This window comes from Panthera onca, chromosome A2 (genome assembly GCF_046562875.1).
Source record: "Panthera onca isolate mPanOnc1 chromosome A2, mPanOnc1 haplotype 2, whole genome shotgun sequence".
NCBI classification, from domain to species: domain Eukaryota; kingdom Metazoa; phylum Chordata; class Mammalia; order Carnivora; family Felidae; genus Panthera; species Panthera onca.
Genome location: NC_138340.1, coordinates 77,658,514 through 77,685,210, shown reverse-complemented (window position 1 = coordinate 77,685,210; position 26,697 = coordinate 77,658,514). Strand labels below are relative to the sequence as shown.

The window sequence follows — 26,697 nt, the reverse complement described above, 5'->3', positions numbered from 1 at the left end:
GAGCTTGAGTCACAGGTGTGGGAAGCTGTTTTCACTGCCAGGAATAGAGAGACTCATTCAGGTTACCTCAAATAATAGAGCAATTTTCTTGTAAGGACACTCTGAGATTAAAGAAGGCTCGAATCAGTTATACTTCTGGGTCTCCTGAGAGCAGAGGAATTAAGACTAATCCAGTGGAATATAGTCTGGGAATGGAGGAGATCACTGGTTAGACAAGCTTGTAGATACAGGAACATAGGACTCTTCAGTATTCCACTGGAATGGCAGTTGGGAGAAAGTCAAACCTATATGAATATTGCCATATTTTTCTTTGAGCATTCACTAAGATCATAGAGAATATCCCTTAGAAGTGTTAGGAGTTGGTGATGCGTGGGTAGCTCAGTTGTTTGAGTGTCTGACTCTTGATTTTGGCTCAGGTCATGATCCTGCAGTCATGGGATCGAGCCCTGTGTCGGACTGTGTGCTGAGCCTGTTTGGGATTCTCTCTCTATGGGATTCTCCCCCATTCACATGCACTTGCTCTCTCTCAAAAAAAAAAAAAAAATGCTAGGAGTTTTGTAAATCATATTTGCTTGCTTTTTCAGACAGATGATACATTTCCTATTTTTTTCCTTTTGTATTCTTCTAGTCTACAGTATTGTGTGTGTGTGTGTGTGTAAGTAAATGCACACAGAGCATCCACAGAATAGGAAAATCTGAAGATGGAAACCAGGAGTCTGGGAAAACTTAATTTGACTTGTCATATTTGGAAACATCATCTGTTAACCTTTTCTTTTGTGAGTTTATACTGCTGTCTACTTACTATGTTTCGAAAAATGGTAATATTAAAATTGGTCATAGTAACTCACAGTAAATAAACATCAGTTTCTTATATTTGAATAGGAATTTAGAATTTATAGGCATTTTCAAAGATGTTTTCTTTTTTTAAGTTCTTTGTTTTAGTTTTTTTAATTCTTTTCTGAAGTTCTTAAAAATTTTTTTTAGTGTTTATTCATTTTTGAGAGACAGAGACAGAGTGCGAGTGGGGAAGGGGCAGACAGAGAGGGAGACACAGAATTTGAAGCAGGCTCCAGGCCCTGAGCTGTCAGCACAGTGCCCAATATGGGGCTTGAACCCACAAACCATGAGATCATGGCCTGAACCGAAGTCGGGCGCTTATCCGACTGAGCCACGCAGGCACCCCTCTGAAGTTCTTTTAAAATTCTTTCTTAAAACCCCCTGTGAAAGGAAGCCGGCAGGTCTTATTTTTCATATTTTAGAAGTTGAGAATTGAAGTCAAAGTTACACTATCCATCCCAGGTGTCACGGAAGGTGTTGGGGCGTGGCCCCAGTTAGGGCAGGCCTCCTGACATCCAGTTGGTTACCCTGCCCTTGTGTGGCAGCCCTCGTTGAAAGAGTTAACCGGATATTGGCAGTGTCCTTCCTCACCTCCCTCCTACTCCCCTTCTCTGTACCTAGTTCCTGAGAGAGAACACAGGCACACTGGGCCCAGATGTACATTGCTTTCTTCACAGCAAGACTCCCATCCTGAATCACAACCTTCTTCCTCATTTTGGTAGCTAGACTAAAAAATCTAGAGAGATTGTGGAGATTACTATTAGTTTTTTTTTCTTAATGTTTATTTTTGAGAGAGCACTCATGAGTGGGGAAGGGGCAGAGAAAGAGGGGGACAGAGGATCCAGAGTCTGATGTGGAGCTTGAACTCACAAACCACAAGATCATGACCTGAGCTCCTGAAGTTGGATGCTCAACCCACGGAGCTACCCAGGCGCCCTGAGGTTGCGATCAGTTGGCCAAAACTGTGCAAGAAACACTTGTGCTTCGTCCCTGCAAACGGGTATGGAAGGATATGGATATAAGGGATTGAGTTCTTGGTAATTGTTGTCAGAACCCAGTGTTTACCTTGACTACTACATATCACTTGCCTGGTGCTCTCATCTCCTTAATTGCCCCGATACCATGTCCCATTCACTATTGGGAGGTAGAAATGATAGTCATATAACTTGTCTACTCACAGTTTAAAAATTGATACAATTTCTAGCAAAAATATAAAGGAGAAATAAAGGAAAGTAATCCATAGTAAGTAAAGTGTATACCAGCAGGTGTGGACTTCAGTATGTATGTGGTCATTTAGTACTGGTGACTCAGATACCTGAAGTGGCATTGCTGCAATGACATGATTTTTTTTTTAATGTTTATTTCTTTATCTTGAGAGAGAGAGTGTGTGTGAGCAGGGGAGAGAGAGAGAGAGAGAGAGAGAGAGAGAAAGAATCCCAAGCAGGCTCCATGCAGTCCAAGTAGAGCCCGATGCAGGGCTGAATCTCACAAACCGTGAGTTCATGACCTGAGCCAAAATCAAGAGTCTGATGATGCTTAACAGACTGAGCTACCCAGGCATCCCAATGACATGATTTTTTGAAATGATGAATGTCTATTAGTAAAATTCCAAAAAAAAAAAACCAAAATGCAAACAAATCCTACAAAATCTTTTTGATTTATGGGGGAGTTGTGGCAAATGTAATGTATATTAAAACTGTGTAAAATAATGGTGTTTATATATAAACATTGGAATGATCGAGGTTCTGATGGTTATAAGTTGACTTTTTTTGCCAATCTGAATATCCAGTGGGATACTTGAAAGCAGTGCAGGACAGAGTGGTGAGATTCAGGACAGTTGTTGGTTCTGCATTGTCCACCAGATGCCAAGGACGTCCTCTGAATTACTTTGACAATTGGAAAAAAATGCCTCCACAAAATTAGAATACACTTTCTAGATGGTGATGGCACTTGTGTTGCAAATCTCTGCCTTAAACACTTCAGAAAGATGTAGAAACCTAAGGGATCCCAAGAGAACAAAGACTTCCCAACATTTCAGATCAGAAACTACTAGTGCTGTGATTTCATTGTCTCAAGAGCCTGGAGAGAGCAAGAGGGGAATGTCTACTCTATTTTTGCTGCAAGGCTGAGATAGGTTTTTTTGCCTTCCTCATGTCTTTGTTTGCCTGCACTATCTCTTCTCAGCATTCCTGGGGTGGAAATGTTTTGCACTCTCTCTGTTCTCTGTCCTTGGAGTTTGCCAGGGAGGCTTTCGAAATCTAGACTAGGTTCTGAAGGTGATGTGAAAAAGGGGTTTGAAAGTGTCTAAGAAAACTTTTTCCTTTATGTGGTAAATATACATAACATTCAGTTTACCCGATGAAAGGTTTTTTAATAGAAGTAATTTGTCACTTTGCAAATATATGGTTAAATTATTGTGGTATATACATAATGGTAACTTTATCTCCCTTGATCAGCTGGAAAGATAGAATTTTCTGTAAACTGTAGTATTTTAATCATAGGGCTTGTGAATTGTTTCACAGAATTAATCCTGGGGCGCCTGGGTGGCTCAGTCAGTTAAGCGCCCGACTTCAGCTCAGGTTATGATCTCATGGTTTGTGGGTTCAAGACCTGTGTCGGGCTCTGTGCTGACAGCTCAGAGCCTGGAGCCTGTTTCCAATTCTGTATCTCCCTGTCTCTCTCTCTGTCCCTTCCCTGCTCATGCTCAGTCTCTCCCTCTCAAAAATAAATAAACATTTAAAAAATTTAAACTTTGAAAAAAAAATTAATCCTTAGTAACAGTGGGAATCCACATGGAAGGAAATATTTACCTATTATTGTGTGATTTCAGGAGTTAGCAGTTTTGCTTTCTCTTTTCTCTGAGGCAGCATTTTGCTGCTAGATGTGCCTCGGTTCACATTCTCCAGCTCTGCCACGGAGTGGCTTTGTGATCTAAAGCAAATGAGTATCTCTGAGCTTTACTGTAAAAATGTCCTCATCAGTAATATGGCCACGCTGATATTTAATACAGTTGTTGCAAGGGTTCCTGTAAAACATTTGACACAGTTTTGTTCTAGTACAAGTTCCTACGCATCCACATTTTTCATGGAGTGTAACCACGGTGCAGATAAAATTTTTGTCTTTTTAATGAATTTTTTTTGAGTTTATTTATTTATTTTGAGAGAGAGCACGAGTGAGTGGGGGAGGGGCAGAGAGAGAGAGAATGGGTGCTGCAGCCCGGAGAGATCATGACCTGAGCTGAAACCAAGGGTCGGACTCTTAACTGACTGAGCCCCTCTGGGTACCCCTTTCTTTGTCTTCTTTTTTAACCTGACCTATTTCCATAGTGTAAACAATTTTTATAATTACTGTTTTGAAGTATTAAAAAGTATTATAGCATATAATGACATTTGCCACGAAATATACTGTGGACATGATGTCCTTTCTGTGTATAATATGAACCTCAACCTTACCTGCTTATCTCAAGAAATAAAGTTCTTGAAAACCTCACTTCTTGACATAACTGTTAGCAAAAGCAGGAGGAAACAACAGGCCTGAGTTGAGTCTGGGCAGCGGGCCCATCGTAGGCTTCCCAGGTGAGAGATGCACGTCCACAGACCACCCTTTAGTATGCCGTTTTGGAGGCCTTGACCTCCGGGCTGCACAGAAATGATCAGAACTATAAATATTAAATCTGAGAATACCAAAGATATACTGTGCTTCACTTCATAATGATTTCAGTGTAAATAAGCATTTTTCATTTTGTCTTCTCTTTTTTTTTTTCATTGTGAAAGTGATGCTGCTACATAGAAGTCTCCTGTCGACCAAGAAAGAATCCACTGAAGGTTTAAGCAGACAGATATTTATTTGGGCTAATTAGAATTGCAATTCAGGAAGCACAGATTCAGGGAGAAACCCGAATCCTAGGTTGTTGCTGGATCCAAGGAGGTCAAAGGACAGGGTAGAGTTATCAGTCAGAGGGCCAAGGGTATAGTTCTCTCAGGTCCTCTGTGCAGCACAGGGATTGAAACTAAATTACCTGGGATTGGTTGGGTTAATATGCAGATAAGGGGTTGAGCTTGTTCAACTGCATTGGCTCCTTTTGAAGTGCAGAGTGAGGTGAATTCTGGTGTCCCGATGAGGAGGAAGTTCACGCCCAGCTGAGGGCTTGCAGCTGGCTGAAAGGGTTTTTTTCCTTAAAGGTCATGGTTTTTCTGATGAGGTTGTGCATAGATTCCTCCTCCTCTGTGGCCCCCCAACTCTGTTTTAAAAAGAGACTCTGTTGGCTAGGCTTGTTTCCTGTATTTTGAAATCTCCTTTTATAAGACATATTGATTTTTCTTTCCCTAGTAGTATTTCTGTTAGATAAATCTCTAAAAGTGGAGACACACACAAACCCTGCATGGTCCTTGATGTGATTGCCAAGTTGTTTCCAAAGATATTATGTAGATTTACATAGAGATCCCTAGTCAAGTAGTTTCAGCCATCCAAAACTTGGGATTTTTTAAAATTTAAAGTGTTTTGTGGGAGACTAATTTAACAGGTGAAATTTTAATTTTAATTTCTTGGCTACTATTGAATTTAAACATTTAATTTTCATATATTTGTGACACTTCCTTTTGCATTATTTATTCTTATTTTTCCTCTATTAACTTATGTAATAATACGTATAATAATATGTAATCATATTGTTTTGTTTTTTTCTTTTAGCTCCGGTAATAAACCGATTCACAAGGCGCGCGTCAGGTAAGCCAGCCTGTATTGTGATTTTACTTATTAATGGTGACATTTCTTAACTAATAATAGTGGTATTGGACAAGAAGGTATGGTGAGAATAATTACTGTGGAGTAATGATTTATTTGTCGGTCATTTTCCCTGAAAACAAAACCATGTGATGTAATCAAGAACTAGGAAATAATTGGAAATGTCCTCTCAGTGTTTAAACTTATAATCAGACGGTGCATTGGAGCTAATGCACCTTTTTTTTTTTTTTTTAAAGGAAATCCCAGTCTCTTTATTATTGAAAACCATCAACTGGTTGTTGGAAGTAGGAGACTAAGTGAAACCTCATACCTGCCCAAGGGCTTTCTCCTGAGCCCCACCATACAAAGGAACGTCTCAAACCTATGCCTTTTCCTCCCAAACTCCAAAAATTATGGGGATTATTCAAAACTATCTCCAATGAGTAAATTCAGTGGTTAAAGGTTTCTCCTGGGGACCAGTGACAAAGTTAGCCTTATTAATGAAGGCCACAGACCAAGCCAGAAATGCCTAAAGAAGTAAGGATCCTTGAGGGAAAAATCCTAGTGCAGACTCCATACCTAGGCCTTTTCTGTTAGGTTTAATATAATCTAGGCAGACTGTGCAGGTCCACTAAGAGGAAGGATGAAAACACTGCCCGATGGAGACATGTGAGTGGTGGACAGCAGCTGATACTCTGACCCAAGCTTGGAAGGCAAGCATTTCCTCCTCCCATCATCAGAGATCTCTCCCTCCTTCCAGTGAAAGTTGGCCACAGCAGTGGAGGCCTTCCCTGAGGGTTCCTGTCAATTCCCTGAAAGCCTCCTTAAAATCAGAAGCAGCACCCTGCCTAACTGAGGCAGAGCCAAAGGGAAAACATAAATAAAAGGCCCAGGCCTCAGGCAGGGCCTGTGGTTAAGGAAGGGGCAGGACCTCAAAGGTGAGGAAGCACTGACAAGGCAGGGATTCTATTTGTCCTTCTTGCTTTCCTGTCTGGTGCTTCCGTGTTGGTTGGGGCCACAGGCTGCTCCTCAGGGATGTGATCTCCAGCCTTTGATAGCTTCTTGGCCCTTTGATACAGCTCATTCAAGTTGAATTCTTGGATCACATTCTCCTCAGAAGGTGCAAGAGACAGCTCATCCTTTTTTGTCAATCTGTGGCCGCTGCATGACCTCCTTGCTACCTGGGAACAGGATCAGAGTAGGGAGCTGCTTGGCAAGGGGCGACATGCTCACTTTGTACCGTGTACTAACATCAGTGTAGCGTCCAACGTCCACCTTCCCCAAATTTAGCCCTGTACAGTTATACTTGAGGGAGAGGTAAGCATAGATAGGAGCAAACGACTGGCAGTCATTAGACCAATTGGCAAAGAACTCCACAATCTAGGTGACCCTCCTTTTCCACTCCAGCTCTTCATCAATGGTTTTGTCATTGAAGTACTTGATATACTCAGGGCCCATATCCGGCTGGGGTGGAGGGGGGGGAGGGGCTTGCATGTCATCAGGAACACTATGCGAAGTGTGATGTAAAGCAGGCCCATACGAAAATCCAGACGGAAGAAAAGAATTGCATTGGCCACTTTACTAAACATGAAGTTGTTGCCTGTATGTTGCTCCACAGTGATAGATCTGTGGTTCTTCATCATCCTGGTGGCACTGAGGAACATCAGGATCTCTCCTTCTTTCCAGTCAAAGTCACACAGGTTGCCGTCTTCTCATTGCGTGGGGAGACCCCCAATGCACCTTTTTAAATGGAGACCCTCACCCCAGTTTTATTCCTGCTCTTGATCAGTTATTGTCTACATGGTTAGCTGATGTCCCAGCCACAGTTCAGAAGCAGTGATTTAGAAGATGGGTAAAGGACACCCTAGAAACAGTGGTGGATGAGAGTTTTTAAGAAGGGACAGGATAACTCTGAAAATACGGGTGGGAGAACTTGTCATCCTGAGGCCACTTGGAATAGGAGCTAATTGCTTTACATTTGTTAATGCCCCTGAGGCTCTTGCTGTCTTAGAGATATCTTAGGAACCGAATGCCTAGTCACAGTGATAGACCTTCGCCACTCAAGAGTGCTTGAATTAGATTCTTGGTACGGTGCACTACCTGCATTGGTAGGGAATACTGGACACAGTTGAGAACATTTCTGTCCAAAATGGTTTAAGTAAAGTGAGTTTGGGCATTGAAGCGGATCAACTATTTGGAAAAGTTACTTCCGTGGAGTGCCTTCTCTGAAGACAAATGACACTGCTAGGTTTGATTTGAGAAAATTACTCTTTCTTTTAAATATGACTAGAATTTTTTTGTTGTTGTTGAAAAACATAAGGTAGATGTTTCAGACACATCAGTTTTGACATTTACATAACACAGATGAGTAATTTATTTCATAAAATCGCCTCATTTCCATCTGTGCTGTATTATTAAAGGTGTTTTAAGGTTAAGTTTTATTTTTTATCTGCCGGCAATTACTGGTACAATTTATTCTTATTCTGTAGTGACCAAATCTGTGAGGAAAGAGGCAGGGATTAAGTAGATGTGCTGTGTGGGGATAGTATCTACTTCATTCTCCTGAGCTTTTTGTATGCTGAAGACATACTTATTTTAAATGTTGCAAACAAAGAGCGGATTGTAATGGCTTTTGTGGAGTGAGGAATTAGGCTTTATGTCAGCAAGGCATCAGACGTTATCCCAGAGTAGAGCCATCAAGTGTGAAGGTGCTCCAGGGCAGGGATGTGGTCTTTTATGAGCAGTGGTGGCAAAAGAGAGGAGCAATAAGATGGAATCTGTAGTGTGGTACCTTGTCTTCTTGTAAAATTCTTTCCACAGCCACATAGTTTAGGAGTTTTAGATTAAATTGTCCCCTTTTCTGTCTCAAACTGTGTGATATGAGACATTTATATCTGGGCAAGTTGCGTTAGTGTTCGTTGTACAGTATACTTCTCATCAACTGATAAATCAGGGGCTCCAGCATGTAGGTAAATTTTGAAGCACCATTATTTTCGTATCTCTACCACCAAGTCTGTGTCCGGTGTATCTTGGGAAGACTTGGTTGGAAATGTAGAGAAGGTGGAATGCCAGCAAAGAAACACTCATTAAAGCCAAACGTTGTGCTTATTCCTAGAATCACGGGCAATAGGAAATGTCAGGAAACAATCTGACTTCAAGAAAAACAAACAGGATGATGTCAAGCTTAAGGGTTGTACTATGTACAGCAATAAGCCTCAAAAGGAGTAAAAATTGTTACCCTAGTAATATAACATGTTGAAACTCATTATGAGAATGAATCTTGACATGGAAGGAAGAGAGGACCAACCAGCTTTTGGAGACCCCCTGTGCTAAGCATTTTATGTACATCTTCAATCTTTCAGGCAAGGAAAATAAAATTATATTTACTACCTTAGATAAAAAGAGCAGTGCTATAAGAAGGAAAAAAAGGAATGGGACCTGTTAATCATCTACATGTCTGTAATTTATTTGACTTTCTAATTTTTTTATAGAAGTTTGTCTAAAACTATTCCAGGAAAGAAGAATATTCGAACAGTCTTAAGCCATCCCGAGGAGGAAATTCTGTAGTTCTCTTTGTTAATTTAGTGGCTCAAAGTAACTTAATTTAGTAGTAGAGATATATGTCAGTTTCTTTTAAAGTATCATTTCCTGAAAATAATAAATGTCTGCTTAAAATGTAGAACTTCATACTTGGTCATTAACAATAATTCTTAGGATATCTTTTTCTGATGGAGTTTTATTTCAGAAATAAATTTTCTTTTCAGAAATAAACTATAAAACTTATGTAAGACCTTTAATTTCAAAAAAAATAAGTCAGGTAAAATCAACCAGAAGCTTATGTGATAAGAGTTTTTTTCTTATTCACTATTTTTAAATAATAATCACAACAGTAACTCCTGTGTAACATGATATAACATGCTATGGGTATTGCTAGGTAATCAGTCGCTGTTGATTGAGTGAAAACAGAATATGTTACAGTGTATTTCTCAACTTGTGGCTGAGTTCTCTAAATCTTTGAGGTTTTGGCTTTTGCTATTCATACTCCATCTTTCAAAAATGAATATTTCAACCTGAGTAATTGGAATAGAACATTTCTCCTTTTTGTGTCTTTTTCATTTATTACAGTTCATGAGGATGAGGCGATGTTTACGTTAAGAAAGTATTTAACAAATACATCATTTAGGATCATTTTGGGGCGCCTGGGTGGCTCAGTCAGTTGAGTGTCCAGCTTCGGCTCAGGTCATGATCTCGTTCATGAGTATTGAGCTCTGCGTCAGGGTCTGTGCTGACAGCTCAGAGCCTGGAGCCTGCTTCGGATTCTGTGTCTCCCTCTCTCTCTGCTCCTCCCCCGCTCGTGCTCTGTCTCTCTCTCTCTCTCTTTCTCTCTCTCTCTCTCAAAAATAAATAAACATTAAAAAAATTATTTAGGATCGTTTTTGCACCTTAAACAACACTGTTTCTGCTCAACTCTCTTCATGTGTTTTTAGTGCCTGCCTACAAACCTGTCAGTTTTTATTTCTATACGTAGAAGGAATCTGTATCACCTAGCAATTTTCTAACAAAATTCCTAGAGTCTTAAGAGCGTGTAGAGGTTTCACGGCTTCATAAGCTGGTTTTCCACTAGGTGCGGGAATGAAAGGAGTACAGTATGGGATGATTAATGGGAACCCAGATGGGTGTTCAATTGGTTCAGTTCTGCAAAACATGACTGGAACTGTCAGGTGTCTTCCAAAATCCAAATGAAACATATCTTTGATATCTTCCTGACAAGCACCCCATAACCTTAATTTTATCATTTTTAAAAAGTTTTATTTTTATTGAGATACAGTCGACATATAACGTGTGTGTATTTAAGGTGTACAGTGTGTTGTGGCACATGGGTGGCTTAGTTGGTTGAGTGTCTGGCTCTTGATTTTGGCTCAGGTCATGATCTCAGGAATTGAGTCCACGTCAGGCTGTGCACTGACAGTGTGGAGCTTGCTTGGGATTCTCTCTTTGCTGTCTCTCTGCTCCTCCCCCACTTGTACTTGTGCTCTCTCTCAAAATAAACCAAAACAAAAAAATTAAGGTGTAAGATGTGTTGATTTGATATATTTGTATGATGTAACATGATTACCCATAGCCTTATTTTTAAGCAGTACCCTGTGATCCTAGTTTCGAGCAAAAGAAATCCTACTTTTGTTCTTTTTTTTAAACCCATTTCTGCTCTTCATCATCACTTCTTATTGGGACATCTTTTTTTAAGTACACAGAAGTCATACATAATCTATTTTATAATAACATGAGCTATTACGTGATTATATGTAACATACATAAAATTAACATAAAATACACATAATCTATTTTAGAATTTTGATGGCATTAACATTGACTGGAGTATTTTGGAAGATTTTTCTTCTTGGTGGAAAAATGGCAATATACCGTTTATTCTCATTATTAAAAATTAATGGTAGCAGTAGACACAGTCATTTGAAGAGTAAAACTTTACACAGACAGCAGTCCTGTTGCATTGTTGTTCATTTAGTATATTATATGAGAAAGACTCTAGAGTGTGGGATTTCACAGACTTGAGTTCAGATCACCTGTTTACTGTTTGAATTTGCATGTAAATTATTTACCACCTTGAGTTTTACTTTTTTCTTTTCATTTTCTTTCAGTTTGGGATCATAACAGCTATAGTCAGGCTTGTTATGATGGTTAAGCTAGATGGTTTTTATAAAGCAGAGTGTCTAGGCTGTCAAAAATGTTAGCGGTCAACTGTCTTTTCTGCACATAGTTTAAAACAAAACAAAACAATAAAACCCTCGGAGCTGTGCCCTAGCCTGTCATAAATAAGCCTTGGGGCGTCACAGCACTATTGGATATCATTCCTTAATATGGGTCATCTCTTTTTACTGTTTTCACATTATGGCTTTTAAAAAGATTATAATGGTTTTCCTCTGTGGGTTTGTCGCTGAATTGAAGAAAAAAGAAAAAAAAGAAATTTCTCTTTACTCTTGAGATAGTGCCTTGCAGTATGAAGTCAGACCTCTCTCTGATTTTGTTTAACCCCAGGATTTTACTTTGAAAAAAGTCAAGCCTATAGAAGAGTTTGAAGAATAGTTCAGTGAACACTTTTCTCTAGATTTCCCACTTGTTCCTATTTGACCCTTCTCCTTCCTTTCATACACACGCTCATACCCACACTTTGTTTTTTTACTGAACCTTTTAGGAATTATGAATACTTCATGTGTATCTCCTAAGAACAAGGTCATTGTTCTGCATAATACTACACTCAAGGAATTTAACCTTGGTACAATGCTGTTATCTAATATATAGAGTCCAGTGTCCTCAGTTGTCTTGGTATTTCCTCTCTTCCTGTATAAAGGACAACCAAGCTTATGAAGGATTTTATGTTGCTTTTCACTGTCATGACTCCGTTTTTCTGATCTTTTACAAACTGACTCCCTGAAATTTTTGAAATCTGCTTTCTTGCTTTCTTTCTTTCTTTCTTTCTTTTTTTCTTTCTTTTTGCAGTTCTGGAGGTTATCCATACCAATGAAACTGTTCCCTGTATCACCAGTTGTGAAGTCTTAGCTCACATGGGCATGTCTACTGTCTGGTCACAGTGCCCCGTTGGTGACCGTGAAGCGTTTGCATCGAGTACTGCTTTATTTAGTACCACTTTCACGGATACCGTTGAGCATTACTTGCTCTAATACATAATTATTTCTTATAAGAGAAGTGAAAATGGAACTCCAAATTATGAATTTGGTAATTTTCTTTTCTCATGTAGATAATTAGCCACTTTTCAATTTTTAGCCATCATAAGAGCATTGAATTTTGTAGTGTATTTTTAACAGAGCTAAAGTTTTATAATTTTCTCTATGTTGGCATTTAGAGTAATTCAGAGGTGAAATTAAAGTCTTTAAATTTCACACACCCACTGTGTAAAATGATATATTAAAAACTCAGTAAAATCACCAAAAACAGAAAATGATTAGTCCTCAGGAAAGTAGTGAAATAGCTAAAGTTCAGATCTTTTATTGAATCCAATTCAGGGGACATATGTTTCCTTGATTTAGGGAACATATGCTTCCTTTTGTTTTGTTGTAGAAATACTGTGTGGCTTTGGTGTTCATTGTTTTCTTTCTTTCAAGTTCTGTGATGAGAGCTTTTAACCCCCATATTTTTTTTTCAAGAGGTCATTCTCATGTTGTCCAACTAATTTGCTGGAGTAGATATATCTACATTAATACTTTATTTTTGAACTGAATTTTGGAAGCTCATTTCAAGCTTGCTAATCACCAACACTACATAATGCATACAAGGAGGATGCTGCTTTAATTAATTCACTAATTCATTCTGCAGACATCTACTGCGTCCCTCCTGTGTGCCAGGCATAGTGGTAGGGATGCAAGAAGAGTATGATGCGGCCCTTCGGAAGTTCACAGCCTAGCAGGGAAGCTGGCTGTGACTGCGGGTGGTGAATACCGTAATAGCCACAAAGGGAAAGGGAGAAAACATACAGTTCTTCCAGGGCACAGCTCACAGAAAGGATGCTGGTCGCTAGAGCTTATAACATGAGTTTCAACAAGAGAACAAGGGGAGTATCTGTGCATTGTCACTAAGAGCTGCCTGTTTTTATCATAAAGTCCTTTCTCCTCGTATGGTGCTCTCTTCTTACCCCGGCAGCAAGTACCTTGTGGCGTGGAGTAAACAGCTGCCTAAGGCTGTGGACAGCAGGGGCTTAAGGCCAGGATTTATTTCTGTGTTTAACTCACCATTCCTTCAAAATTTAGTGTCTCTCTTATCAGAAGAGGCAGTATAGGCTCTGGATTCAGGGGGACCTGGGTTGAAATACCAGCTTTGCTACTCACATATCCACTTATTAAAAGTGTGTGTGTGGTGGTGGGGGTGGGGGGTGCCCGGGTAGCTCAGTCAGTTAATCATCCGACTTCTACTCGGGTCATGATATCACGGTTTGTGGGTTCCAGCCCCGCATCGGGCTCTGTGCTGACAGCTCGGAGCCTGGTGCCTGCCTTGAATTCTGTGTCTCCTTCTCTCTCTAACCCTCCCCCACTTGTGCTCTGTCTCTCTCTCAAAAATAAATAATAAACATTTTTTTGAAAAGTGTGGCGGGGGGAGGAGGGGCAGGGGGCTTCATCCCCTTATTAAGGCTCAGTTTCTCCGGGTATAAAACGGGATAATACACATCTCACAAGATTATCGTAGTGATGAAAACAGTAGATAATCCATGAAAAACACAACACAGTATTCTCTCCAGTTTGGTTTCACAGTATGAGCCTATGGTCCAGATGTGTCTTCTGGATAGACAGGGCTTCCCGGAGTCTGGACTGGATGTGAAGGTAAGTCAGAATAGCTTCTGGACTGCAAAGCTTGACATGGAGAATTCGTTGGAAAGATGACACCTAGGGGCAAGGCTGAAATCAAGAGGCAGACGGTTCAACTGAGGCAGCGGGATGAAACCAGAGGGGCAGCAGTGGGCAAGGGGGAGTGAAATGAGGGGGTGGAAAGTGGACCTAGAGAGTTCTCTGAGATGCCAGAGCACAGCACCCCCCGACCTCCCCCCCCCCCCCAACACACACACCTGGGCTCTTTGTCTAGGCTTCTCCCTCCAGTGGGGTGGAAGTCCTGTTAAGCCACTTTATGCACCTGTTACCTTCCTGTGCCCAGACCAATGTTGAAATGGATTCTCACCTGTGATGAGTTACGAATAAAACCAAGTGAGCAGTGGAAGTACTGCTCCTGTCTCTTCACAGCCTCTCCCCTGTCCTCCTCCCTGCTCCAGCAGTACTGATTTACTGACACTTCTTAAGCATGCCATGTGCTCGCATACCTTAGCATGCTGTGGTAAAGAGAGCCCGGTGGGATCCATGGGCAGTGTTGAATCTCTTCTTTTTGGTTAGGCCCAGGCATGCCGATAGACATCTCAAGGCCAATGAGAAAGTCTGTATCTCTTGAACTTAATTGCATTTTCTTCAAAATCCTTGCACCCTCCAGGGAAGGGAGAACATGCTGATAGACATCTCAAGGCCAATGAGAAAGTCTGTATCTCTTGAACTTAATTGCATTTTCTTCAAAATCCTCCTTGCACCCTCCAGGGAAGGGAGAAAGGAAGGCAGTAGTAAGAAACATGATCTGCAGTTCAGGGCAGGGGGGCGGGGGCAGGGCAGGGTTTCTTTCTGCTCCCAGGGTGGTCTGTCTTCACACCAGCAGATATAGAGGGACTTGGCAGATGGCTTGGGAAGCCTTTGTAGCCCATTGGGTCTCTCATGTGTCCTGGTTCACTGCAAGCTGCCTTGTAGAACAGACATGAGTAGGTAGAATGCAAAGCATTCTCTGATTGTGATCAGAGGTTAGGTCACTGCTCCCCAAACTCTGTGTGTGGAGGGAGGATGAGTCTCCCTGCCCCCAGTCCATTGCAGGCCAGTACTTTTGTAAAATAGGGTAAACTTGCCACTGCAGCATCAAATGCCATAAGAGACCCTAAACACCCCACTCTGTGTTCCCTTCCCTGTGGACTGCTGGCTTCGGGGGCTATGACCTCGGTGAGCTCTGTAGGAGATAGGAGTGTTCTCCCAAAATGTTTTTATGAAGGAAAAGTGCACATTTACTCAAAAATCACTGATTATCAAAACCAAAAACCTTTTTTTTACTCCTTTGGCATTTTGTGAGAACTGCCTGAGTGTGAACAGTGCTCTTTGGAGTGGTGGAATGGTGGGGCCCTGCCCCAGGCCACGGGGACACATGTCGCTGCCTGTACCCGGCACCCGCCTGTTCACCTGTTCATCTGAAACTCCAGAGGCTCCCCTTCTCTGGCTTTCCTATAACTCCTCCCCCAACTATGTCCCCTACCCCTCAGCATTATTTCTTTCTTTCTGGATGTCACCTGTAGGTAGGGTAGGTACTCAATGCTCCTGTTACATGTGTTTACACATGTCATTTGTGTTTACACATCATTTGATGCTGTGGTTTGTTCACAATTAATGAATTGAGAGGAGAGGGCATTTGTGGATGAAGTCAAAGAAAAAGCAGGGTGAGATGTGAGGAAGCGGGAGCCATATGTAGCAGGATGGAAAGATTTGGCCAGACGTGCACAATGAGGTTTAAGATTCCTAAGGGAAGGACCAATATAGGTGTGGTTATGGTTGAGACTGAAGCTCAAAACACTTGAGGATGGGCAAAACTGGAGTAGAAAAAGCACAGAGCCAGATACCAATCAGGAGGGGCGCCTGAACCCGTGAATCTCAGAAGAGCCCCCCACATTGGCCTGGGAGTACCAGTTAGCCGCGTGGATGCCCGCTTGTGGGGGGGGGGGGGGCATGAGAGTCCCTTACTGTCTGTTGGGGTTCTGCTTTGTGCAGGGAGTGGGGCTTTCTAAGTGAGGTGGTGTTCTTGGGGGAAGAGCCAGGTTTCAGCTGAGGGGGGATATGTTGGGAATGCTTTGTAAAAGCACTTGAGGGTGTGAGGACAGTGTTGGAAAGGAGGGTGGGAATGGATGGGAGAAATCCCCAGGTCAGCAGTTACTATTGCCAGGCAGTGTACAGTTACCATTGCTAGACATCGGGTACAGCAGCAAATGCTCCCGGACCTGAAGATGGTACAGTCCAATGGGGGAGGCTTAAAGGAGTGTAGAGATGAAACTGGGGAGAAGGTGGTTGTCTGGAGTCTTGCACATTGTGGGTGACCAAGGTAACAGAGCACAGAGGGTGTGGTTGGATCAAGGATCTTCAGGTCGTAATTTATTCGTTATGGATGCTTGTTTAAACTTTCTTTAAGGCTGTCTCCATCAGGTTCCCAATGAGAGCACTTTCACTGTCTGATATTTACCTTAATTACAACAGGTAATATGGTATAGAAGTGAAGAGCTTGGATTTGAGGTCATTCTCTCATTTCTTTCTCTCTCTCTCTCTCTTTTTTTTTAAGTAGGCTTCATGCCGAGCACAGAGCTCAACATGGGTATTGAACTCACAACCCTGAGATCAAGACCTGAGCTGAGATCAAGAGTCAGACGCTTAACAGATTGAGCCATCCAGGTGCCCCCGTTCTGTCATTTCTTGCTCAGATATTCAAAGAGGGCCTAGGATGTGTTTGGCACTGGGCCTGAGGTAGACAGACATAGTTTAGGACCTTGGTTGCACCACTTACTAGCAGTGTGACCTTGGGCAACATAAAACACCTTCGTTAAAACTGGGTTGTAATACATGAAGAGAATGCCGGCAAAGCTCTTTCATTTTTTTTTTAAAACACAATGCCTGACTCCTAGTGAGTGCTAAATAAACCTTTAGGTATCATTAGGCTCAATTTATCAAATTTTACTCTAGCAAAAATACTGTAATACTAGTATCCCTGTTGTTTTCTCCTATAATTTATCCCACTTCATTTTAATTGGCCAGAGTACATAATTCTGTGACTCTTCTACAGCCAAATCTCCTACTGCAACCTTAGATTGACATAACATTGTATCAATATTTGGGAGAGATGGGAAAGATTTCTCTCAGATGCAACATTCTTTAGCTTTTTAGTTAAAATCAGAAAAACAACTTTAGTCACCCCTAGATCCTAAGCTGTATTCTTAGACTGTTACTTTGAAAATAAATTGATCTGCCTTTTGAATTTTAACTTTTAATTTTAATCAGCTGTATATAAATGCAGGTTCCCCCACCCCATCATCAGAAGGGACCAGCTGATTTGAGGAGCTGATTGCTAGAAAGTATTACTGTGAAGTGTGGCGACTGACTCTCTCGGTGCCCAGCCGTGTATTTTATATTAGCTAATCATTTGATCATGTTTTCTGATATTTCAAAAACTAATGACACAACCTAAAACCGGAAAGTGAATCCAGATCTTCTCTTTCTTTTATCATCTTTGGCCTTGAATTGCTAAAACCAGAGAACATTGATTTCATAGTTGTTGTTTTACTAATAAGACAATATAGCTAAACTGCCAAAAGATTAAAATACAGATTGAAGATATATTGTTTTTAGAATGGTAGAAAAGAGGGGCGCCTGCATGTCTCAGTCAGTTAAGCATCCAACTTTGGCTCAGGTCATGATCTCATGATTGGTGTGTTCAAGCCCTGCATCAGGCTCTGTGCTCAAAGCACAGAGCCTGGAGCCTGCTTCAGATTCTGTGCCTCCCTCTCTCTCTCTGTCTCAAAAATAAACATTAAAAATTTTTAAAAAATGATACAAAGGAGGAGCCTTCTGTATGAACAACCAAATAGTTTAAATAACTGTTGTTAGACCTGTTTCAAGGAATTGCCAATATTATCTTTATTGACCTCCATCAGAAAAGGTAGAACTGTCCCTCTCCTTAGGTGTTTTAAAACAGAATTCCAAGTTGTAGATCCCATTCGAAAACAGACGTAGATAGGGGTGCCCGGGTGGTTCAATCTGTTAAGTGCTAATTTTGGCTTAGGTCGTGATCTCGCAGTTTGTGGGTTCGAGCCCCATGTCAGGCTCTTTCTCTCAAAAATAAAATAAACATTAAAAAAATTTAAAAACAGATGTAGATTGTTTAATATGCTTATTGCAGAACATAAAGTAACAGGGTACAGTCGCAAGGTTTTCCAGAAAAGGCATGTGGCTTTATGCTGCAAGGTCTTTTTCAGAGCTGAGTTTCCATCAGCTGCTGGGTGGTGATCTACAGTAAGTACTCTGGTGGCTTTCTAAAAATCACCTGCTACTTTTGGGGCACCTGCCTGGCTCAGTCAGAGGAGCATGCGACTCTTGATCTCAGGGTCGTGAGTTTGAACCCCATGTTGGGGGTAAAGATTACTAAGGAAAATAAACTTTAAAAAAAGTAAATAGAGACGCCTGGGTGGCTCAGTCAGTTGAGCGTCCGACTTTGGCTCAGGTCATGATCTCGCGGTTTGTGAATTTGAGCCCCATGTTGGGCTCTGTGCTGACATCTCAAGAGCCTGGAGCCTGCTTCGGATTCCGTGTCTCCATTTCTCTCAGTCCCTCCCCCACTCATTCTCTCTCTCTCTCTCTCTCTCTCTCTTTCTCTCTCTCTCAAAAATAAACATCAAAAAAATTTAAAGTGGTGCCTGGGTGGCTCAGTCGGTTAAGCGTCCGACTTTGGCTCAGGTCATGATCTCACAGTCCGTGAGTTCAAGCCCCGCGTCGGGCCCTGTGCTGACAACTCAGAACCTGGAGCTGCTTCGGATTCTGTGTCTCCCTCTCTCTCTGCCCCTCCCCTGCTCATGCTCTGTCTTTCTCACTCTCAAAAATGAATAAATGTTAAAAAATTTTTTAAAGATTAAAAACTAAATAAATAAATAAAAATAAACTGCTACTTTCACATTACCTTTTTATGTGATCATTTCACTTTATTCAAATTTTTTGGCCCTTTTAGAGTGTTGATTTTCTTTCTTCAGTACATTTACATGAAAGGGGCAGTTTATATTTCTTAGACTGATGGGTATTCTTGGAGTTAGAGTAATGGGAATGCTTACAATCCAGAATTACATTTTTACTGATTAAAAAGTAAACCTTAATATTGTATCACATAGGCAATTAGGTTCAGAGTTAAATGAAAGTAAAATTTTTCTGTAGTAAAATCATCTCTTTAGAAGGGAGTCTGGTTGGTGGGACTAAAGCCTCTTGGATGGTTGTTACATAGCTGTAGGAGAGGCACACTGTCTGTCCCACCCTGGAGAGGGTCACATCTACCACATCCCACCCTGGATGGAGTCACACACTGTACAACGTCCCACCCTGGACAGAGTCACAATGTATGTCCCATTCTGGACAGATTCTGAGGCAGCGATCCTTATATGGTTTTGGTTTTTTTCTAATGTTTATTTTTGAGAGAGAGAGAGAGAGAGAGAGAGACAGAGCATGAGCGGGGGAGGGGCAGAGAGAGAGGGAGACACAGAATCCAAAGCAGGCTCCAGGCTCTGAGCTGTCAGCACAGAGCCCAGCGGCGGCTCTCGAACCCACGAACCGCAAGATCATGACCTGAGCTGAAGTCGGACACTCAACCGACTGAGCCACCCAGGCGCCCGAATGATCATTATATGTTTTGAAGGCAGCCTGTGAGTCCTGTTAAAAGCTAAACTGAGGCATATTAAAAATTTTAAGGATTTATTTGAGCAAAAATCGGTTCAAATTGGGCAGCATCCAGTCTAGCAGATAGAAAGGAGCTCTGAGGAGCTGTACAAAATTAAATACTTATAGGCAGAAGTGGAAAAAGGAAGTTATGTGAGGCAAAAAAGTGGGTTATTCCAAGATTACTTTCTTTTAGGGAATGGTGGGGTTTGCCTCACTAGTGCTGATTAGGTGACTTCTGATTGGTTTAAGACTCATTTCTGGGAGAGTTTGGAACTGTAATCAAGTCTCAGTTTGGTGACATGGGGCTTAGCATATGTGACTCCATTCTGGGCCTGTTGTCTTGTTTTTCACAGTCCCAAATGTTTTTCATGAAGTTTCATAATTCCCAGAGCTTTCTTCCCCTCATTTTTGTCCAGGAGTGAATTCCTCTAACAAGGCAAGTGGCTCAAAAGTGTGAATAAGGATCAGTGATTCTGGTTATGAACCTTGGTGGTTTCCTTTGTGAAAGTAGAGGATGATGGTGATGCCAAAAATGTGCGCAGGGTCTGCTGTGTGCCAGTCTCTGTTGCTCAACGTGGCTTTCCCTGCGGTAACCTACGAGAATCACTACCACCAGCTTCAAAAAGTTTTCTTACTGTCTCCTTTTTACACGTGTGGAAACTGAGTCACAAAGCGTTCAACACGCCCAAGGTCATGCTCGTTTTTTTTTTTTTTTTAAATGATACTACTTTATTGTCTAAAGTGGAATCACCTAGGGGCGCCTGGGTGGCTCAGTCAGTTGAGTGTCTGACTTTGGCTCAGGTCATAATCTAGCAGTTCTTGGATTCCAGAGCTGCTGTTGGGCTCTGTGCTGACAGCTCAGAGCCTGGAGCCTGCTTCGGATTCTGTGTCTCCCTCTCTCACTGCCCTTCTCCCGCTCATGCTCTGTCTCTCTTTCTCTCTCTCAAAAATAAACATTAAAAAACTTAAAAAAATTTTTAAAAAGTGGAATCACCTCGTTTTTAATTCTTTTGTTAAATGGGAGTTCTAGCTATGTTTTCCTGGTCTAATTTTCATCCTGAATCTTGAAATTGTATTAAATATTTTATACACTAATTCCAACAAAGTAGAGAAAAAGTAATTGTTTTAGAGCATCTTCTTTTTTAAAAAAATTTATTTATTTACTTAGAGCCACACATGTACATGAGCAGGGGGATAACAGAGAGAGAGAGGGAGAGAGAGAATTCCAAGCAGGATCCACACTGTCAGCACAAACCTGAGCCAAAATCAAGAGTTGCTTAACCGACTGAGCCACCCAGGTGCTCCTGTTAATTTCTAGTGCCAGCATTGTTTTTCTACGCATACTCTTACAGATGAAACATTTAAATCATTATTGTTTAATATCCCAGATAGTCCTACATTTTAATCAGTTCATCATTCAAATTTCCTGTGACTAAAATTACAAAATAATTTACATTCTCATGCTTGTAGCTGTCAATTTGAGCGATTGAGATTTCTTTTCTTTAAGTATCAGAAAAGTTTTATTAGAAAATTCTCACCCTGAACCAGTGTGGCATGTGATGTGGTAGTACCTACCATTTATTAAAACCGACTGCAGGAAATAACACTCTTTCCTGAAGGGATCCTTGTGCAAAATGTATAATAAGCAATTTCTGGTATGACTTGTGCTCTGTCTCTGCCCCTTGACATTCCAATTCAGATTAATTCTGATCTAAATCTGTTATCCCTTTTCCGTTTCTAGTGGAAATCCAAAAATACTACGTTGCCACCCAAATTAATGGATAAGTACCTAGAAATATTGTAAGCCATAATACTATTTGTGTATATGTGGAGCTAAGTGCATTTCTACAAGTGTCTTGCTTGCCATTTAGTCATGTTTATTATTTGCTTTGTTTCTTCCTGGAGAAAGGGAGAAAACCTTTACTATTGGGAAAAATCATTTAATTTATACTGTAATGACTACCATCTACATATCTTTCAGATGACCAGGAATCAGACAAAAGGGCAAGGAAGGAAGGTGTTTCCCCAAGGAAGATGTTATGAACTGAATAAGTCATGTTTGCTTGGTTTGCAGAATTGTGTTAAATACTATGCTCCTTTGCAATTATGGATCCTATCAACAATAAAAAGATCTAGTTATATCTTTTTGTACATGCTGGAAACCTGTGAGACCAGTGCACCATAAAAGCAGAATGTGAGATGTGGTGATTTGTGAGATGTGACTTCGAAGGGAGAAGGTAGACACGGATGGAGGGTCGGGGCAAGAGGTCCTGTTTTGCTAATTTTCTCCATTTTTGTTGGAAATAATTTCTAGCTCTCCTGTATCTTTAGCAACAAGAAGTCAGGATCTTTTTTTTTTTTTTTTGGCCTTTTTTAATGATAAGGTTATATTTCCTAGTATATGTTGATAAGTTCAACTATTAAAATTTTTCTAAAACACACTCTTTGTGAATCAGTATCTGCATTTTTATAGCCATGATCAGTGTGCATATATACTTCTTATATCATTTAAAGATTTTTTTATGATAAAATGGTTGCATGCTCATGGTAGAAGTCAAATAGTTACAAAAGGGTATAAAATGAAAGTATTTTGTGCTTTTTTTCTCCCATTTTTCCAATCCTCACCCTGGTCATCACCGTAGTTAAGAGTTTTACTTTCCTGGATGTTTTTATGCACAAGCATATTTAGTTGGAATTACAATGATATCCAACTTTCCATGTGGTCTTTTTCACCCAACAGTATATTTTGGACTACTTTTCATGTCCTTACATCTAGAGGTGCCTCATTCTTTTTTTTTTTTAAACATTTATTTATTATTGAGAGGCAGTGAGAGACAGAGCATGAGCATGGGAGGGGCAGAGAGAGGAGACACAGAATCTGAAGCAGGCACCAGGCTCTAGGCTCCGAGTTGTCAGCACAGAGCCCGACATGGGGCTGGAACCCACGAACTGCTAGACCATGACCTGAGCGGAAGTCAAGTCGGATGCTTAACCGACTGAGACACCCAGGCGCCCCGCCTCATTCTTATTTTAATGCCTGAATGGTATTCCATTATATGGATGCATTATAAGGCATATAACAAGGGAGTTTAAATTTCAGGCACTTGTAGTTTTGTATAATTGTGCCAGTAAATCTATAGGATGTCTTTCTTTTTTTATGTTTATTTATTTTTGAGAGAGAGCGCGTGCACGCGCGCGCACACACACGTGGGCCCGCACACGTGTGCCAGTGGGGGAGGGGCAGAGAGAGAAGGAGACAGAATCCCAAGCAGATTGCGTGCCGTCCTCGCAGAGCCCAACACCGAGAGCCTGACCTAGAGATACCGACACAGGGCCCGAGCCCCTGAACCATGAAATTCTGACCTGAGCGGAAACCAAGAGTCCGTCACTCAACCGAGCCACCCAGGTGCTCCGTAGGAGGTATTTCTAAAAGTGAAATTGCTTAGTCAACAGTATGAGCATGTGAAATTTGTAGAGGCATTGTCAAATTGTGCTCTGAAATAGCATACTAATTTATACTCTCATCTTAGGTTTAACATAGAGTGAGAACACTTAGTATTACAGAGTTTTTCAATGTTTATCAACTTCATAGGTCAGTTACGTTTTAGTTGGCAATTTTTTAAATTTATGAGTGAGGCTTAGCATCTTTTCATTACTGTTGACCATTTGTATTTTTTTGTAGTGAAGTGCCTGTTCACTTTTTTTCCCCTTACTGATTTGATAAGTGTTTGAGCTCAGAGGTCAGATGGCTTTGTGTTCAAATTTGGTCTTTGCCACTCACTAGTTGTTTAACCTTGAGAGGGTTATTTCATGTCTTTTAACTTCATTATCTGTAAAATGTGCTGGTAAGTGTACTTAACTCATAGGATATTGTTAAGTGATTAATGAAATAGATTATCAGTGTAAAATGCTTAACACATTTCCCTAAAGTATAGTAAGAATATAGTATGTTTGCTAGCAGCATTATTGCCAAATGCCTTCATAGCACTCATATAATTATTTGGTTTTTCTCTTTTAACATAATGATATGCTGGTATGTTAATAGATTGTCTGATATTGACTTATTCGTATATTCCTAGGATGAACTCTGCTTCATCCTAACATTATTTTGTTCTTGAGATATAATTAACACATACCAACTATTATTTTAGTACAAGTCACAACGTATTTTGTAGCACAGAATCAAACTCTGAATTTTAGGTGTATTTCAGAGAACATTGTTGAAAGTGCTTTTCCTGATTTTGGTGAATAATTAGGAATCAGATCTAGGAATGGTCTACTTAGGAACTGTTGGTTAAAGCGGCTGCTAATCCCAACCAGAGACGTTTACCATGATTCAAATGTATCTTCCATGTCTTGGCTCTGATGTCACCTGGGAGAGGCCTTCTTCCCCAGGTAAACAGGTCTCATGTGTCTACTCATGGGAGAACCAAGTCACGTGATAGATTCTCATTCAGGATGACACCCCACTCGTGGAGCATTAACCCCTAAGAGAGTCTGTGCTGAAAAGCATGCAGCCAGAGGGAAACTTGTTGGGTTCACACTTTGACTGCACTGCAGAGGGGCTGAGAGATCTCAGTTTCCTTGTATGTAAAATGGGTAATAACAGTACCTTACTCAAAAAGTTGGTGAGAGGATTACATGACATATTTTAAATCAGAGAATGTTAAGTATACAGTAGGCAGCCACAGTTTGGTTGAATGGGAAGGTTTGTATGAGGGCTAGTAGAAAATAGTTACAGACCTAGGAAGAACAGGGTGGCAGGGCTTAGAGGGGGATCTGTGTGCAGAGACCTGGAGCTTATTCTCATTCATAGGCAAGTTTGAATGTTTATTCTACTTCATCCTGATGTTCTTTTGATAGCCTAAGCCAAATATATCAATGTATCGTTCAAGGTTTTCTCTTCTTGTAACTCCTATACAGGTGGCTTTTATTTATTTAATCACAGCAATTCTATGAGGTAGGACCTAACAGACACATTTTACAGATGAGAAAAATTGCATTGAATAATACTTAGTGATGTACAGGGGTCAAGCAGTTAATAAGTGGCAGGAAAAAAATGGTAGAGCTGGGATGTGCTTTGGTCTGTCTGAGTCCTGTGCTCTTTCCCCACCCTGTAAATTAGTTACTTATGCATAATCACACATAATAATTTATATTTCTGCCTAAAGAGATGAATTAATCTCCCTAACCAGGCTATAGAGTGCAGGGACCCTACTTCATGCTTACAGCATCATGAATACCATGCACAGCTTTACAAATGAATAGTCAATAAGTAAGAATGATGTTGTGTGTGTTAGTTTTGCTCAAGCTGAAGGCATCTTGTATATGGTAAAACAAAAGTTTAATAGTTAAAAAATGGGCTGTTTGTAGGGTGCATGTATCATTTTCATAAAAACGCTAAAGCCATTTAAAAACATACCAACCTGTGCTTCTGAAATCCATGCAACTTACAACTAAAGACCTAAGGCCAGCTTTGTTCTGCCATGACAGCAAAATTTGGTGGAAGACAATAATTTCAGTTTTGCAGACTGCCTTTATTATTTATATTCTCTGATTAGTATCCTAGATCAACAAGCATGGGTCTTCCTGTTAGAGCCACATATGGTCCCTCCCTGACTTAGATTATCATTTCCTTTTGTGAGAATTTCATTGAATAGTCTCTAGAATTTGAACTTGGTATTTTGCAAAAGCTGCTTTCTTATCAGTGACTTCTCTATGGTATTACTCTTAGTTTTGGCAATTGGTTGGACCTTTGTTATCTTGTTTTCTTTGTCCTGATCTTTTTAAACTGGGCTTCTTAATTTCTGATGTTTCCTTGCTTGTCAGCAACTGAAAAGCACATGGAATTCAACCGAGTGAAAATGGAAGGTTTACTGAAATAGCGGTGGGGGTGGGGTGCTCACAAAATCATTAAGCCTCCAGGGAGGGCAAGAAGGTAGCTGGGCCTTAAGGGGAGCCAGAACTGTTAGGAATCTGTCCATCTGTATGCTGTGATTCTCTCTTGCTGTAGGCCGCTTTCTCCATGTGGTGGGGACAGGAAACACAGCTCCACACTTTACAGCAACAGGCACCAGGAAAGACACTGACCTGGCATTCTTTGTGATTCAACCCCACATCCTAGGAGAAGGTTCTAATTAATTAGCCCACCCATCTTGGCTTAATCTAGAAGTTGTCCCATTTGCCCCACTGGGATTTGCTATGACACAGGGCTAAGAAGACCTGACCTCACTTGGGACTAATTTCAGCTGACCCATTTTGGATTATTAGAATCCTGTCTGGTAGCTGATTATTAGGTCAGACCGGCTGCCCTGAAGAAGCTGGTGTCTTTCTTGGTCCAAGGCAGCTTCTCTGTTGGCCCCCTGAACTTCCTCTCCAGCCTGAGGGGACATCTGCAGCGGAACTCTGCATATTTGCAAATCAGAGGTAGTTGCCAATCCCTGAGCCCTGTGTGAGGGAAGCTCAAGTGACTTGTTTCACCACCTGCCTGTGAGACTGCAGGTGACCCACTCGGATGTGTCTTTTTCTGTTGAAAAACATTACCATTTTACCATAGCATGATACTTTACACATAGAATGACAATAACTAACAATACCAGACAAACGTCGCTTCTTTTCAAAAGAATGGAACTATTATCTTGCATATCAGTTCATCTAGCTACTAAAGGAAAAAAGCCCCAAAGAAGAAATAATACCCTATATTTATGCCACAAGTTTTTCAAAGAGATAATGTGGGAGGCTAAAGGTCACTGTAATTTTCTTCTTACAAATGTTTTTTGATGTTATTTTTCTTCAGAACAGTAGAATAGCCAACCACCTGGTTCCCTCCAATTATGCAAAATTACTGAACTTAAAAATCAGGGTTTTTTTTTCTCCTAGACCTACAAGGGTTTTTAATTTGTGAGGGGACAGCTTTTTTTGTGCAAAAACATTTGTTTTTGAAATGTTTACACTCTGGTAACTTTGGAAGGGATTGGCTTCATATCTCGTTAGTTGTGCTGTCACTTTGCTTAAATTAAAATGCATTTATTGTTCACTGTTTGCAAGGCAGTGTTCTGTGCATACTGTGAGGTTGCTA

General features: G+C 40.8%; 1 protein-coding gene and 1 pseudogene across 1 annotated transcript in view; one reads left to right on the top strand and one right to left on the bottom strand.

The window, feature by feature from the left end:
* The window catches only part of PRKAR2B (protein kinase cAMP-dependent type II regulatory subunit beta), a 100,022-nt gene that overhangs the window by 20,356 nt on the left and 52,969 nt on the right, over nt 1–26,697 (top strand). Inside the window, exon 2 of the mRNA XM_060633777.3 lies at nt 5,527–5,562. Coding sequence (XP_060489760.1) covers nt 5,527–5,562 — 36 coding nt within the window. The remainder of the gene's footprint in view (nt 1–5,526; nt 5,563–26,697) is intronic.
* LOC132679851 (thioredoxin-related transmembrane protein 2 pseudogene) lies at nt 6,492–7,261 on the bottom strand (annotated as a pseudogene).